The sequence below is a fragment of the Lactuca saligna genome, chromosome 2 (assembly GCF_052625555.1).
Source record: "Lactuca saligna cultivar CGN05327 chromosome 2, ASM5262555v1, whole genome shotgun sequence".
Classification (NCBI taxonomy): domain Eukaryota; kingdom Viridiplantae; phylum Streptophyta; class Magnoliopsida; order Asterales; family Asteraceae; genus Lactuca; species Lactuca saligna.
Genome location: NC_136418.1, coordinates 216,936 through 233,271, shown reverse-complemented (window position 1 = coordinate 233,271; position 16,336 = coordinate 216,936). Strand labels below are relative to the sequence as shown.

General features: G+C 32.4%; 1 protein-coding gene and 1 long non-coding RNA gene across 18 annotated transcripts; both read right to left on the bottom strand.

The window, feature by feature from the left end:
* Nucleotides 1–1,244: 1,244 nt before the first annotated feature.
* LOC145030559 (protein STICHEL-like 4) lies at nucleotides 1,245–4,150 on the bottom strand. Its single transcript, XM_078978912.1, has 6 exons — nucleotides 3,158–4,150; nucleotides 2,818–3,034; nucleotides 2,559–2,741; nucleotides 2,297–2,470; nucleotides 1,600–2,203; nucleotides 1,245–1,495 (listed from the first exon to the last, which is right to left on the bottom strand). The coding sequence occupies exons 1-6, from the start codon at nucleotides 4,109–4,111 to the stop codon at nucleotides 1,453–1,455; spliced, it is 2,175 nt and encodes a 724-aa protein (XP_078835038.1). The 5' UTR covers nucleotides 4,112–4,150; the 3' UTR covers nucleotides 1,245–1,452.
* A 4,048-nt stretch (nucleotides 4,151–8,198) lies between these two features.
* Nucleotides 8,199–13,856, bottom strand: LOC145030557 (uncharacterized). Of its 17 annotated transcripts, XR_013676625.1 has the most exons (14): nucleotides 13,624–13,803; nucleotides 13,263–13,505; nucleotides 12,610–13,136; nucleotides 12,223–12,521; nucleotides 12,078–12,147; nucleotides 11,838–11,946; nucleotides 11,204–11,320; nucleotides 10,957–11,083; nucleotides 10,592–10,883; nucleotides 10,161–10,222; nucleotides 9,817–9,862; nucleotides 8,875–9,683; nucleotides 8,704–8,773; nucleotides 8,459–8,605 (listed from the first exon to the last, which is right to left on the bottom strand). It is a non-coding gene; the product is annotated as an uncharacterized LOC145030557 (long non-coding RNA). The 17 variants fall into 17 exon arrangements; XR_013676624.1 differs by adding an exon at nucleotides 8,199–8,430 and having other exon boundaries at nucleotides 8,553–8,605; nucleotides 11,838–12,521; XR_013676620.1 differs by adding an exon at nucleotides 13,812–13,856 and having other exon boundaries at nucleotides 11,838–12,521; nucleotides 13,619–13,721.
* Between the last annotated feature and the right edge of the window lie 2,480 nt (nucleotides 13,857–16,336).

Sequence of the window (16,336 nt, the reverse complement as noted above, 5' to 3'; positions counted from 1 at the left end):
ATCTGAGAGTTTAATTTATGGATTAAAATTTCAAAAAACGGAATGTCCTTACTTATCAGGTAGGATAAGAATTGTTACTAGATATATAACATATGTCTTGGTAGGTTAAGTGACAATATGAATACTTTATGCATTCATAAGGGAGGAGGGAGTCGTTCCCACTGAACTCACTGCCACATCAGCTTTTCTCTTTCATTTTTTTTCTCATCTTTCCCAATCCACAACCTACGGAAATCTTATCTTTCTCAATCCACTCAATTAAAAAAATACTAAACAACTAAAGTACAAATCTTAAAACACACAGTACAAGAGAAAATGAGAAAGAGAAAGTAGAGAGAGAATGAAGTGGGTTCGTGAAACCAATTAAACAACCGGCTAAAGAGAGAGTGGTACTGACGATAACTTTATTGCTAATTAAGATTTTACCTTGATTATTTTGTATTTTTTTTAATTGAGTGGGTTGAGAAAGATATGATTTATATGTGTGGTGGGTTGGGAAATATGAAGAAAAATCAAAGAGAAAAATTGATGTGGCAGTGGATTCATTGGGTTCAGTGGGTTGGAAGAGAAGGACTCCCTCCTCCCTAATCCATTTTTCTGGTTTTACCATTTTTGTACTCTTCCTCAACCATTACTTCATAGTTTCCTTTTTTTTTCTCTGGTGGAACCTCGTATTTTTTGCACTTTACCCATTTAAACAGTAAATAAATTATAATGGCTTAATCACAATATATAAGAGCTTAGTGGCCAAATAAGTTAAACGGGAAAGATTGGCATCTTTATTTCAAAGTTCCATATCATTTTTGGTCTTTGGAACCTACATTCATTGATTTGTTTGTTATCGCATCATATTCTCATTTTCTTTGATTTCAGTATTATACTTTGAAACTTTTACTCATTTGGGCTAACTTTTCAAAATACATTGCCTTAACCTTGACGTACATCTCCTTGATCTTGAACAATTTGTAATGTTGGGATTATTTATCAAAAACTTAGATGTATAAGTATAATGCATGCCTAAATTTCCAACGTATGTGTAAAATAAAAACAAAAATAAAAAACCATAAATTTAAGGGGTCTTAATATGAACAGTTTTCGATACTAATGGTGTAATGTTCCAATTCCATGAAAATTTTAAGGTCTAATCAAAATTTTGAACTTTTTTTTTTAAGGAAAACAATTTCAAAATTCTTGAAAAAAAAACCCATTAAGGTTTAGTATAATGAACACTCGTTAGTATCGAATATTTAAACAATGTTCCAAGTTCCAACAAACGCAAAACCGATCAAGCGTCTGCAACGTATGTTCGTTGGAATTCGTCAAATACATAATTTATACATATGTGAATATTCCACTCTTTTAGTTCCAAAATACCAAACTAACTCGAAGCATAGGTGCGCTGTTTTTTTTTTTTTTTTTTTTGGATAACAAAAGTTGGACTTTTTCATGCCTTCAACAACATATGTCAACGCTACTCCTTGCCAGATTTGATTTTCTGCACAGACAACAAAATAATCTTATCTTATCCTCAATTCAAGTACTCGTCGTAATTCAAGCAAAGATCCATAGATTAAATATATGTTCGTATTTAAAACTTACAGTTGATCTGCAGATGGTTCTCGGAAACGGCGATCTTTGGAACTCTTCTTCACTCCATCCTCTCCATCTTTGTTTGACTTTTCATATATTACATCTTGACTATAGGGCTCAACACTTGCATCGCTCTGTGGGATAGAAGATAAAGACAGCCATCTGTGTCTGGACCTGTTGGGTCTCGTGGTTTGTGTTGCATATTTGGAATCTCCTGGGTGTACTAACTTTGTTCTTCCGGGATCTTTAGTAGTTAGACTGTATTCGGCAGTTGGATTTTCAAGCATGTTGGTCAAACTTTGGAGTTGACCTGTGTTTCGGTCTCTTCCTTTTGATGAATATCTATGCGGTCGTTGAGAGGTTGAGCAGGATTTCGATTTTGTGAGTCTGAAGCCCTCTGACTGCCCTTCGTTCTTGTTTGAATCTAAGTAGTTGAATGCCAAAGGAAAGCTTCCACTCATTGTTCTGCTTTTACCATCTTGTTCCAGGCTCATACGGAGACTAACTGGACATCCCATAGCAACTTCAAGTGCTTTTGATATACTTTCTTCTGAAATTTCTGCCGCCGTCTTGTCGTCTTGATTCGTAAAAGTCAAATGTACGATAGCGTTGACTGTCAGTAATGTTAGAAATCAAATCCTGTTTAGCAACAAGTATGAAATACATTGATTATAAACAGTACTATAGTATACAAGATTTGCATTACTCCTCGAGATACACAATAAAGCTAGTTTTGCTTGGTCTTGTAGGAATTTTTGTGTGTGCGAGTTTTCTACTTCCTTCAGCACATCTTTCCATAGCTTTTCCATGTCGCTTAAGCTTCCCCTACTAGATTTTCCCTCGTCATGTCTTTGGTGTTCGACAGATGTGTGTGGTTCACCTGAATGCATACCAGCTACAATTATGTCTATATACATATATAGTCATGAACCATCAGTGTACGTAATATATGAGCTAATATTAATTACGTCTTATTTCTGTGGAATATGACGAACGCTTAGGAATTCTGCTTTTTGAGGCTTTCTTCAAGGAAGCGATATCTAGAAAAGTTGCAATTATAGATGAAGTCTGGTGATTTGAAGACCGGAGTTTCCTTTCTGTTTCAACTAGTAACTTCAAGATGTAGCACAATCTTGCTGATTGAGTTTTGCCTGCAGATGACAACTGAGCATCAAAAATTGCAAGTAGAATATATAGGCAATTAGAAAGATAAGACACTTGTCTTACTGAGTTGCGATCTACTTCTTTGTGAGGGTGAAGATGATGAATCCAGAACTTGACTTCCGGAGAGAATGTTGGTGATGAGATTTGCTAGTTGAGATACAAAGGATGCTGGTTCAACACTTTCACTCAGCTTCTTGGCATATCTTATTGCGTTCATGGTGTTGCCTGAAACCGCCACAGCTAGCAACTCTAGCAGCTTGCTTTCAGGGATCAGACCCAACTGTTATAGACATATATTAACTGTTCCGATCTTATATATATATATATATATATATATATATATATATATATATATATATATATATATATATATATATATATTCACACACACACATGTACATACCAGCTGTTGGGCGATTGAGGTATTGATGCTCGTCCCCAACAAGGCCAATTGATCCAATATATTTTCAGCGCCTCTCAAAGATCCTTCTGATTTAGCAACTATGAGCTTCAATGCTTCTTTCTCGATCCCCATACGTTCATGGACAAGAATTCTTGACAGCTTTTCGGCAACTTCCTCATCGTGAAGCTTTCTGAAGTAAAACTTCTGACATCTTGATGAGATATTTCCGGTGAAGGAATGTGCATGTGTAGTTATGAGCAGAAACACCAGATTAGTAGCATACGGGCTCTCTACTAATCTCATTAACTCATTCCATGCATCCACAGTTAACAAGTGACATTCCTCAATGATAAAAACCTTCAACCCTGGAATCGCCTGATTAAATGAGGTGTTGTGGAGGAGTGTTTTAATTTTTTCAAAGCCGGAAATACAATTTGCAGAACAGAGGTCCATGGTGTAGAGGCTTCTTGAACAGCCTTTGCAACTGCAACAAGGTTTTGTGTTATGAAAAGTTGATTCGCAGTTCAAAGCCATTGCAAATACTCTAGCGGTGGATGTCTTCCCTGTCCCGTTGGGACCATAGAAAAGATAAAGTGGAGCAATCTTTTTCTTCTGAATGGCGTTAGACAGCGTCTTGACAACAACAGTATGCCCCACAATCTCCTGAAAGAGTTTTGGCTGATACTTGTTACTGAGACTTGTAGTATTCATAAGCATTTGACCTTTTGTTTCGTAACAGATATTATCCAGCTGGCTAATGGATTCTACTTGATTATCTGTTCTGTTCACTGCATGCTGCTTCTGTTTGGCTTTTATCTTTCTACCCATAAGAGAGAGTACTGGTCGTCTTCTTTGAGTAGCTATTTTTGATCCAGTAGTTTTCATTTTTAGTCTGCTAGCACTTTCACCCTTGTTGTCTGGATCTGCGAATGGCTGCACAGAATAGTCACCCATGTATATTTTGAAAGATTAGATCGTTGGTATTATTGATGTTTTCTTGTTCCATGTTATATATGAGAAAAAAGAGAGGGTATGAGATTTTTTTAACTTTATGTGGTTGAGGCAAGCTTGAGTGTCAGGCTACCATTTAGCCGGCGGTTGATAAGATGCAAAAATGAAGAGAAAAGGATTAAGAACAAGTAGTAAGTAGGAATGAAATATGGAGATTGCTCCATTTGGAGGCTAGTATACTAATTAAAGCTTCATTTGTTGGGGGAGTTGGTGATGCTGATAAATGAATATATATAAAATCTCTACCTTAATTATAGTATAATTCATTATATCTCCGTCACCTTTTCTTTATCAGACTGAAATGGCATCTCTTCCTGTGCTTACACTAGAGATGCTTCAACTAAATCTACTCCCTTTGTCTGCATTATGCTCTTAAATTTATTTTTTATTTCTATTTTTTGGCACGTATTTATTTGGTTACCCTTAGGCAGTGGCGGAGGGAATGGAGTAGCCCCCTCCAATGCAAATATTATTATGATAGAATACATATAGTAAGCCCATCATGTAATATTTAAAAGTTCATATAATAATATAAAATATAATGTCTGTTAGCCTCCTTTAATATTTATGATATGATATATGGGTTTTTTCTAGATACGAGCATGTTGGTCGCAGTTGATTAGAAACATATGGAGTAAAAGCCTAACTAATACCCTAATTTTAAGTTAATTGGTATAATAAGAATTCAATATTAAACCTAGCCACTAGCCACAAAGACATAAATTACATATCTTTTTTTAAATAAACGACGGCTTTGAAGATCGGTTTCTTATTTTTGCTTCTGCCTCCTTCTACACCTATTAATCAAGTAAATTAATTTTCTTTTTTATTAGATTTAGTTTTACTAGTAATTTGTAATTGCTAATATTATCAATTTGTTAACCGTAAGTAGTTACTATCATATGATTTGATAATATGGTTTGTTTTAGTTATAAATTTATAGGAAAATTATGAGAAAAAAAGAACTATCGATTCTTTTTTAAGACGAATTAAATTTATAAGAGAAATTATGAGAAAGAAAAAAACCATGATTCTTTTTTCAAACAAATAGGAGATAAATAAAGTAACACATATTATTTCTATACCATTTTTATGTAAAGGACGGCTTAGGATTAGAGATGGTGTTAAGAGAAGCCCACTTATTTGGCATTTGGGCTCAAATAAACATAAATAAGCTAAGCTGTTATTTTTTAAAATAAACAATTTTATTTCGTAATATAACCATAAAATAATAATGTATTTTGAAAGTACATTGTCAAACGTTGGATTATACTTGCGTAGACCCGTTTTGCGCATGGTTAACTATATGTAGCTGTTTCCGGTGTCACAAGTAAAAAAGGTTTGAAGGTACTTTATGGCGATGAAGATCGTTCAACTAATAAAACAAAAAATATTGTCTACAAAGAGGTCCTTCAACGACTATATATATTTACCAACCTCAGTGTATTTTATACACATTCCAATAATATCAATAACTGTGATTTTTTCATAATTATTCTGCAATACCTATATACATTTATATTTTATTTATGCGTTTCCCGCATTTAACGCGGTTCATAATTTAGTTATTTCTATACCATTTTTATGTAAAAGACGGCGTAGGATTAGAGATGGTGTTAAGAGAAGCCCACTTATTTGGCATTTGGGCTCAAATGATGTGAAACTATTTTTATTGGGATAAAGAGTGAAAATGATAAAATTTACTTGATCAGAACTGCAAGTTGGTTGATAGTTTAGGGGCTAGTTTTGTAATTTACTCAAATAAACTATGACAGGGCGTCTTCAAGCAACTCTTTGTTCTTTCTTTCCCCCAAAAAAAGTAAGGTCTCCTGCCTGTTTCGGACCATTTGGGCTCAAATGATGTGAAACTATTTTTATTGGGATAAAGAGTGAATGATAAAATTTACTTGACCAGAACTGCAAGTTGGTTGATAGTTTAGGGGCTAGTTTTGTAATTTACTCAAATAAACTATGATAGCGTCTTCAAGCAACTCTTCGTTCTTTCTTTCCCCCAAAAAAAAAGTAAGGTCTCCTGCCTGTTTCGGACTCATAGGAGATCAATAAATCTCAAATCCTCTACATGACATGATTGTTTTCATTTTCTTATTATTAATTGTTAGATAATTATGGAACCACTTCATATATATATGTAATGTTATCATGAAATCAATTTATTATGGTAAAAATATAAATTGTTGATGGATCGATTTATAGAATATTACTTACCATGTGGGTTGAGTTCTCGGTTTGATTCAAGATCCCTTCCATCTCTCACATTAGGGTTTATATCCATCTATAAATACATGTGATGAAGAGCAAATCAAAACACACGAAAATACACTAAGAAATTCGTATGGTTTATTGCTGAGGGATTTTAGAGAGAATTCTTGAGATCAACTGGAAAGCTCTTCCTAGTCTCTAGATCCGAAAATCTCAATGGAAAAGGTATGTAATCATTCTTTCATGTTTAAGTTTTCTTTTAATTAGATTCGAGATTAAAGATCTTCATATTATATTTCCGCGTTTTACATTTTGGTTATGAAAATAACCAACAATTGGTATCAGAGCTTACTCGAATCTTTTACTAGAAGATATGGTTATTTGATTGGTTTGAGATCAGTGATAATTTTTTTTTAAATCCTTAAATTATTTTCATAATTGAAGATACCTATATCTCTTACTATTTCTTCGTATCGTCAAGATTACTTATTATTATTATTATTATTATTGGTTTCATTACAAATAAGTTTTCTTGACAAGGAAAGAGGGAAAGAATCAGTAAGATGACTCTTGTTTTCTTTCGGATTCAGTATCCGTATGTATGAATGTATACATGTGAGGAAGGGGTTTTCTTCCCAAAGCAACTTTCGGTTGGTTTTTTTTTTTTTTTTTTTTTTTTTTTTTTTTTTTTTTTTTTAACGTGACTTTGAATACACAAGATTAGCTATTGGGTATTAGCTATTACACAAAAGTTATTCATGCTACTATTAGTTTAATATATATTTTTTGATTCATAGTTGGATTTAAGTCTTATCCTTACCTTCTACAAATGAATCGAAAATATGAATATTATTAAAACAATATAATTTGTGTGTAAAGTATATCAGGTAACAATACTAGCCACCCTATTCGGCTATACCCATTTAAGGGTACGAGACCCATATTTTTGTTTATTTTGTTATTATTGTCGTGTAGCATTGCTGTAAAGGGGTTAAATGAGATTTAAAAAAAAAAAAAAATTAAGGTTTACTTGACTACTTCACTTCTGAAGTTTCAGTAATAATGTCAAAGGTTTGTGCCTTCGTGGTTTTATTTGATTAAAAGGTTTTATGATTATTAAAGTCTAATAAAGAAACCAAAGGCAATAGTCACCATATAAATGAGTTTTATAATGTATCTAAAAATTTTAGATACTCACAATATATTTTTTAAATTTGTGGGCAATAAAACTCAATTCTTTTTTTTTTGGATAAATGTAAATCTTGAGCATGATAAAACCAATTTTTTTGTATGTACTGTCGATATTTTTGTTATAGAAAATTTTCGTATTATTGATAATGTTGATTGTTGCTATTATTTAGTTATCGGTTGAAATATCATTGCTATTTTTTTTCTTCTTATAAATTTCATCATATTTTTTATGAAATTCTTGAACCTTTTGGCATATATATATATATATATATATATATATATATATATATATATATATATATATATATATATATATATATATATATATATATATTGTGATTTATATAATATTGTTACCCAAGTAACCTCTGTGATTTTTAATCAATTTGGTTATGATATTTGCTTATGTGAATTGTGTTCCACCTAAAGATATGCCTTATACACAATGTCACACTTTGACAAATATTTCAGGTTGTCAATAAATTACAATTTTGACATGTTTATTTATTTTCAGAGTAAATTAATTGATACAATACATCGCTAAAGTGATATCTTTTGTGAAAATTAATTTATAAAGAACTTAAATTGTATGGTTTGTGTTTATTAATACGAACTAGCATTATATTGATAAACAGTTAACATACATAGGTTTTTGGAGATGTCTTACATATGGAATCACGAAACAAAATACTTTGAAGACAGCAAAATATCAAAAGATGAAACAAAATACTTAAACACAACAAAATATCAAAAGGTTATAAGACAAAGAAACATATTAAATGTATGGATGTTTGTCTTCGGGAAGGTTTTTTATATCTTTTTTGATTTTCTTGATCAGCAGCAAGTATTAACTTCAAAAAGTAAAGGATGTAAAAGCTATTTGAAAAAAATAGATATTTCCTTAATAAACTTATAAAAGTACATTGCTATTTTTCTAACATTAACACTTAAAAATAAATCAAGATCAGCAAACCTGGATAGGCAACTAAGAAAAGTGTCCAAGAACAGCAAACATAGCTTCCGACCCTGGAAATAAAAGTAACAAAAAATGAAAATTTTATATTAAAAATCTAAAATTTATACAAAATAAGACCAATGTTGTATTTATATAAAAAAACGCTTACCTGTGATGCATAATAAGATGCCCCGTTAAAAAAAATTCCAACATCCGATTTGGGTTTGTTTTTGAGGTATCTATACATGTGAACCGGAGATAATGCCTTATAAATGTGAGTATTCTAATGAAGAATATTGTATAATGTAATTGAAATGATGCATAAGAGCAATAATACGACCATAGGAGCAAATAAGAACAAACATGTCGATGGTCTGGATTGCTTCTTAACTCCACTTCAACACTCTTTTGTTGATATAGACTCCACTAACTGCTCTCTAAATAAGACTTATCCGTGTACATCATGAATATAATGATAAAAAAAAAAAAATTAAGCTATAATTTATTACCTTGGTGTAATATCATCAGCTTCGTAAAAGTATAAGTATGTAACAAAAATTTGACACCTTTCCAACATATTCTCCTTGCTATGCGGAAGAGAGTTACGTCTTAATCTGTCACTTTTTTTTTACCTAAAATTATAACTTATATTTCATGTGTATTGTTCCAGGGCCAAAATTTCAACAAATGGTAGTAGCAATATAATGATATGCAAAATTAACTTTTTTATATTCTATTTAAAATTTTATGCATATGTTCTTATCAAACAATTCCATGATATGATCACCACATTATTTTGGCAATTTAGCATATAAAATAGCCCAAAACAGAGAACATCAAACCGAAGTGAAGTAATTTGAGTCTTGATCCTTCAGATTTAACTTCAACATTTCCAAGTGAAATAATATTTTCCATCAAATGAAGATGAAAATGAATCAAATTAATTGGGATAACACTGCAAATTACAAGGTGAAAGTAACGACTGTGTTTATTAGATATTAAGAAATCATAAAAAGAAAAGAAGCATATCATTTGTACGACTAAATATTATAATAAAATGATGATACCTCCTCAGCCTCAACTAAAGATGAAGCTTTTCTAATAAGTTCTCTCGAGAATTGTGCTGGATCTACATCCTTTTCAGCCGACCTACCACCAGAAGGATCATGAATTGAAAATCAAACAACTATATTTAGTTTAGGCCAATGTTTATTATTCACAAATTTGTAGATGTGAGATTTAAAAATGCTTAATATGACAAAGGAAAGGAAGCAATTAATACCCAGAAACACAATCTCACTTTTTTTTGGTGTTAAAGCTGACAAGTGCTGAAAAATAAGATAGAATACATTAACTCATGAGAGGGGCATGAGCTTTAACATTACCATCCGTTAAAAAAAAAAAAAAAAAAAAAAAAAAAAAAAAAAAAAAAAAAAAAAACTCACAAGAGAAGCATAATTAACTGTGAGAAAAACAGATGAACAAAACTCACTTTAAGGAATTTCTTGGTATCATGGGTAGCTCAATCTAGCTTTAACATTACCATCCGTTTAAAAAAAAAAAAAAAAAAAAAACTCACAAGAGAAGCATAATTAACTGTGAGAAAAACAGATGAACAAAACTCACTTTAAGGAATTTCTTGGTATCATGGGTAGCTCAATCTAGCCACCAACATCAGTAACTTTTTCCTGCATTAAAAAATAATTGAAAAAATCACGATTATGAAACAAAAATTAAGGTAGACATATTATCTTACACGGTTACACCTACAACCACATAAAGTAATTAAGGATGTGATGAGATCCCATAAAATGCAAATGCAAAGATAAACATCATAAGAATAAAACAATTCTACCGAACCCTAAAAAACACAAAATACCGTTGCTAGTCAGCCGAATACTAAGAAATTTTAAGAACAATGTTCGCAAAACCAACCAATTAACACAAGAAAGACCTTATATATCAATACATGAAACATAAGTTAACCAAAAAGAAAAAATCAGTTTTTTTTTTCATTTTTTTATCTCTTGATAAAGTGATCTGAATGGAAGATGTACCTTTAAGCTGATTGTTCAGGCTTTAAACTTGGATAATTTCACCATCATCTCTTCCTTGAGATTTCTGAACTAATAAATTCAACATAGCAAAACCTATACATAAAATACCATTAAAGAAATCATGAGATAACACAAACTCATTAAGAAAACTGGAGTAAAATATGCAAAATTTTCTAGTGAAACTAAAGAAGTGGTAGCATAAAGAGGCAGATCGAGATCAGTGCCATCATTGACCTATATTAATTACAACAACCCGTAACTTCAATCAATGAGCGAAGATCTGTGGTAAATCCTTCAAAAAAAAAAAAAAACTGTAAAGAAAGATAAATAGGAACTTAAAAACTTAAGGATCTTAGTGGCACTACCTAGATGAAGAGCTTCATTGTCAAAAAAACGAAAATGCCTCTTAGAGGTAATTCAAGTGGCTTCCGTAGAACCAACAAATGGAACGTTGTCACCACAGACAACCATAAACCCCCCATTTGGACCGAGCTTCATGTTATGAACAGAAAAAATAAAAAATAAAATAAAAACAATATTATAGATCTTATATAAATCGTCATAGAGCTTTTACATGCAAAATCAGAAGGAAAAAAGAAGAAAATCAGGAACCTTTCAATAAAAATGCGAACCAAAATCCAAATCAAAGCAATACCCAAAATTAACGTATGGTATAGTGGAATGGAATTGACTGAGTTTGATGATCGATGGTCCTAGATTCATATCAGCCTGCAAAATAAAAATTAGTTAATACCTTTAAAAAAAAAAAAAAAAAAAAGGGAAATTACACAAAAACCGCTATATTTTGGGCAAATCTGTGGTTTAATTTTTTATACTTTATGTTTTTTTCCAAACAAACTATAAAAGTTTCAAACAGTTTTCCTTTTTAACCTTTTTTATTATATCATAAGGATATAAATTTCATGGATGCAACAAAAACGTTCAAGTAACTATAAGAGATCGTGCTCTAATTCAGGTTCAAGAAACAATTATATACAAACTAAGCGAAATCCTTTCCCAGAAAGTGAATATCAAACCATGTGATATAAGATCATTGAAGCAATTAAGTATAAAACACAGAAATTGTCGTTTACTCTCCTTCACAAGATTTGACCAGTTTAAGAAAGAAACAAACTTTATGTATATAAGAGTTTAACCGGACATACATCATTATTCATTCAGCTAAACCATTATACTTTTATTTTTTACCATCTTGGAAAATAAATAAGTCAAAGGACCAACTTACCCTCCATCTATACTTATATACGAGATATGCTCTACCTCCAGCCGTTGCTAACCTCAAGAAAATAATCCATATGGCACCCATGAAGATTTACCTTTGCCAACTGTCTTACCTGCCATCATTTATAATAAATAAATAAATAAATAAATAGTCAAATAAAAAAATTAAGAAATAGAAAACATATTAATGCAAGTATCATGGTATCTCATATAAGCAAGATCACCGATACAACTACACTCATACCTTCCTCATGTATGCTTCCAACTGCATTCTAGACATTTACACGCTTTTTACTCTTTACATTCATTAACATCTCTGTTCAATAGCTCATCTTATTTACCAAATTACCTTTCTAAAATCCTTCCATCAATTTAAAAAAATTATTTACCTTCACGATTTTTAACACCATCAGCTTTAAATACTGAAGGAAAGGCACATTTTCCATTTTCATTATCATCTTATAAACCCTACATTAGAATGAAATTACAAGATGACAAAGTCTTGGAAGGTTGGACCCCCTCAAGTCTTTTAGGTACACGGTAAGTCATGTTTTTCTGTCAGGTCACACTTTACCTTGTGTTACCTGAAAACCTCAGCCACTTGCACAAAAAAATGTTAAATTGATGAGTTTAGTATCGTGTTGATTAAACAACTTCTTCTTGGCAGTGAGAACATCATTCGCATCCCCTGTTTTCATTAGTATTGAAAAACAACCCAGAGTGAGACAATAAAGTTGAAAGAAATGCTATAACTGGAAACCCAATCACGTATATACCTGGTTGAGGTGTACCATCGCCACCGAAGGTGATGAAGCCCTATCCATCGCTGCAATTCCAGTTAGAAGACCTGTAACGGAAAAAGGGCAGCAAGTAAAAAAAATTCAGATGGAAAAGTAATACAGATCAGTGGAGTGTAAAATCAGGGCTCGGATTGGTCATGATTTCCGCCAAAAATTAGGACTAAGATTTGGTTATGGTTAGAAATTCAGAGAAAGCTAAGAAAATAGAAAAAAGTCGTGCAGCGACGTCGCTAAAGGAGACTTTATCGGTCTGTTCGGTTCTCCACAAAGGCAACCGCCGCCACCGATATTACTTCTCCGTCCTTCAGCGTCTCGAACGTGATGTATGGTTGGATTCTTCTCCATGGGATAAAGATAATAAATGGTAATGGTAAGTGATTGGATGCGAGAGGCGGTGGCGGTGGCGGTAGCAACACATTATTGGATGGGAGAGGCGGTGGGTGAGTGACGAAGCCTCAATCTGTGTTGAGTCAGGCATTTCATCAAACACCTGGGCTGCTCAACTAAAGAATTATCCATAAAGAAGAAAATTAGAATTAAATAGGTAGTTTTTGGAGGCGATAACAACCCAATAAAACATGATAGTAGATTTTTGAAGTGATAACACCCAAATAAAACATGATATACACCTGATGTAGTTGAGAAAACGCCGTCAGGGAGGAAAAGTCACGGTCCTTGTCTCACGAGACATCGGTGGAAGGCGTACACATCAACAGGAATTACAGGCGTGGCAGGCCGCTTGTTTGCGCTTCAAGATGGATGAGGTTCGAGGAGCCGATGTTGTATTGGATAAAGGGGTGGTGAAGATGTTTTCGTGACCGGTGGTTTGCTTCCGGTGGCAGAAGTCGACAGAATATTGTGGATATGTATACCTACAGGCATGAAGAAGTGGAAGAAACGATGGTGATTCGACTGATTCAACCATATGGTGAACAAACGAAATTGGAAGAAACTGAAATAATGAGAAGGAGTAGTAGAAGTCGACCTCACCATTCGATTGGAATGCAACAATGGAATAGAGCGGAGGAGCTATCAAGCGAAGATACCCGATAAGCATGAGGAACAGTAGTCAACGGCGGTGGAGAGTCCTATTGGAGGAGAAGGGCGGCACAATTAAAACAGAAGAAAGGATAATAATCGGAAAACATATGGCCGTGAAGAAGGAGAAATAGAAGTACCTCGTGTAAACTTCCATGTCAAAAATGAGAAAACAAAAGTCTCCTGTTCATCATCCTTTTAAGGATTAATACTATATATAATATTACCCAAAGGTAGGTTAATATCTGATCGTATAAATATATGTTTGATGATAAATATGCGAAAATTTTTAGGTTATATGTCATTAATAAGTTAATCCAAAGAGGGGCTTATTAATTGACATGATATATTATCAATTTTTATTATCAAAATTTATAGTTTATGTGTTTATTAATGCGGGTATTAGCCGACACAAAGGTAGACTGATGTTTTGTCGAATAAACATATATGTGGTGATAAACATGTGATGATTTTTTTTTGTTCCATGTGATTAATAAGTCAATCCAAAGAGGGGCTTGTTAATTGACATGATTTATTGTCAATGTTTATCTCTAAAATAAGGATATCTCTTGCAAGTTAGTATTACTGTCCAAAGACTTGATATTAATGTTGTGTTGATACCTTGTAAAGATGTCATAAATTGAAATTATTGATTATGGTGTATGGATTAATGAGTATAAAAGTAGATTTGCCTATATTCTCAAAACAGAAATTTGAATTATGGCATTATACCTGTTAACATTGATCACATTTATGATTCTTACTCAATGAGATTAACTTTAAGGAATGCAATGAGGACATTATGTTAGTTCTCAATTACATGGATATTGACCATTCATTTTGGATAAAGCAACATTCTTTGAGGATGTTGAGTTTTGGGGAGAAACAAGGTTAAAACATTGGCCTTAAGGAGGAATCAATCTTGATTCCTATTAATGCTTTCGGTAGTATGCAGATTATGAATCAGTGATCAACAATGTTATTCAATCTCCTATTCATAATACACAAACTCAACAACCTCAACTTTGTATATCCTATACGTGGTACCACATTTTTCATCAATTTATTATCTCTTTTGGTTTTGAGGTAAATACAATAGATGATTTTGTGTATCACAAATTAAGTGGGAGTAAATTTATATTTCTGGTCTTGGGCAGATATCTACGCAACTCAAGTTTGGATCATAAGAAATGGATTTTGATATATCTATATATAACAAAAGGCCATATGCTCAACTATAGGAAATTCAGATGTTTTGGAGATCATATTTATTAAGAATATGATTTATTAGATGCCAAAATGGTTACTGATCCATATCAAGATACTTTTACATTTTAGCATGATGAGCCATTTCATGGAATAGACTTAGGTAGCTTCTTCCATAATGGCAACATAATTTGTAGCATGGAATATGGCTGATATATAGTGCCAAATGGAAATATATATAGCACATATGAACAAACTCCATGAAAGCGGATCCGCTCATAAAGGGATTACCTCCCTAGGTCTTTCATGAGCATACTACACATGTTGGTGTGATATTTGGTTTTAGTGGGAGTTTTATGGTGCTTTATGTTTTGTTTAAAACAATTAAGTTTTTATGTACAACATTAAGAATTCGGTTAACTCCATTATTAGTTGCACTTATTTGAAGTTTGATCTCACTTCAAGTTAAAAAGGAACACATTGGAAATCTATTTAGATTTTAAAACCACACTTCATGTTTAATCTATGTCGTTAGTTATATATGTATATGTGACCATTGATAGGTTTAGTTACGTAAATTGTAACGAAGACCGCTTTGATACTATACTATTATGATTAATGGACGAGATTGTTTAAGGGTACCAATATTATGATAGCATTCATTAAAGCGCTTATACGGTTATATGTACATTTATATATTTGTGGTCTAGTGGGAGATTCTTAGATAATTATGGGACCACTTCATATATATGTAATGTTATCATGAAATCAATTTATTATGGTAAGAATATAAATTGTTGATGGACTGATTTATAGAATATATACTTACCATGTAGGTTGAGTTCCCGGTTTGACTCAAGATCCTCAAGATCCCTTCCATCTCTCACATTAGGGTTTATATCCATCTATAAATACATGTGATGAAGAGAAAATCAAAACACACAAAAATACACTAAGAAATTCGTATGGTTCATTGCTGAGGGATTTTAGAGAGAGTTCTTGAGATCAACTGGAAAGCTCTTCCTAGTCTCTAGATCCGAAAATCTCAATGGAAAAGGTATGTAATCATTTTTTCATGTTTAAGTTTTCTTTTAATTAGATTCGAGATTAAAGATCTTCATATTATGCTTCCGCGTTTTACATTTTGGTTATGAAAATAACCAACATTAATTAGTCGCAACAGTAGACATAAACAACAAGTTTGTTAATGAATTATACACATTGAAGTAGTATTTTCTTAGTTTTAGAATCTTTGTTTTGTTATTTTCTTTAGTTGCCATCAGTGTTCTATCGTTAATGATTGTCCCAATACATTAATACTCGATTTTTCTCCTTCAATTCTACATGCATTTGACATCTTCTTAAAGATTGACGTCAGTCTAAGTCGATGTTTCCGCAGTGGCATCTCTCAGATCATATTGCGATACATAATCTGTGGTTGTATCCATCATTCACTAGA

Coding starts and splice junctions, on each gene's coding strand:
- LOC145030559 (XM_078978912.1), bottom strand. CDS start 4,111: ATGGGTGACTATTCTGTGCAGCCATTCGCAGATCCAGACAACAAGGGT. Junction 2,742..2,817: donor AAGAAGTAGATCGCAACTCA/GTAAGACAAGTG, acceptor TGTCATCTGCAG/GCAAAACTCAATCAGCAAGA. Junction 2,204..2,296: donor TTTATTGTGTATCTCGAGGA/GTAATGCAAATC, acceptor CATTACTGACAG/TCAACGCTATCGTACATTTG.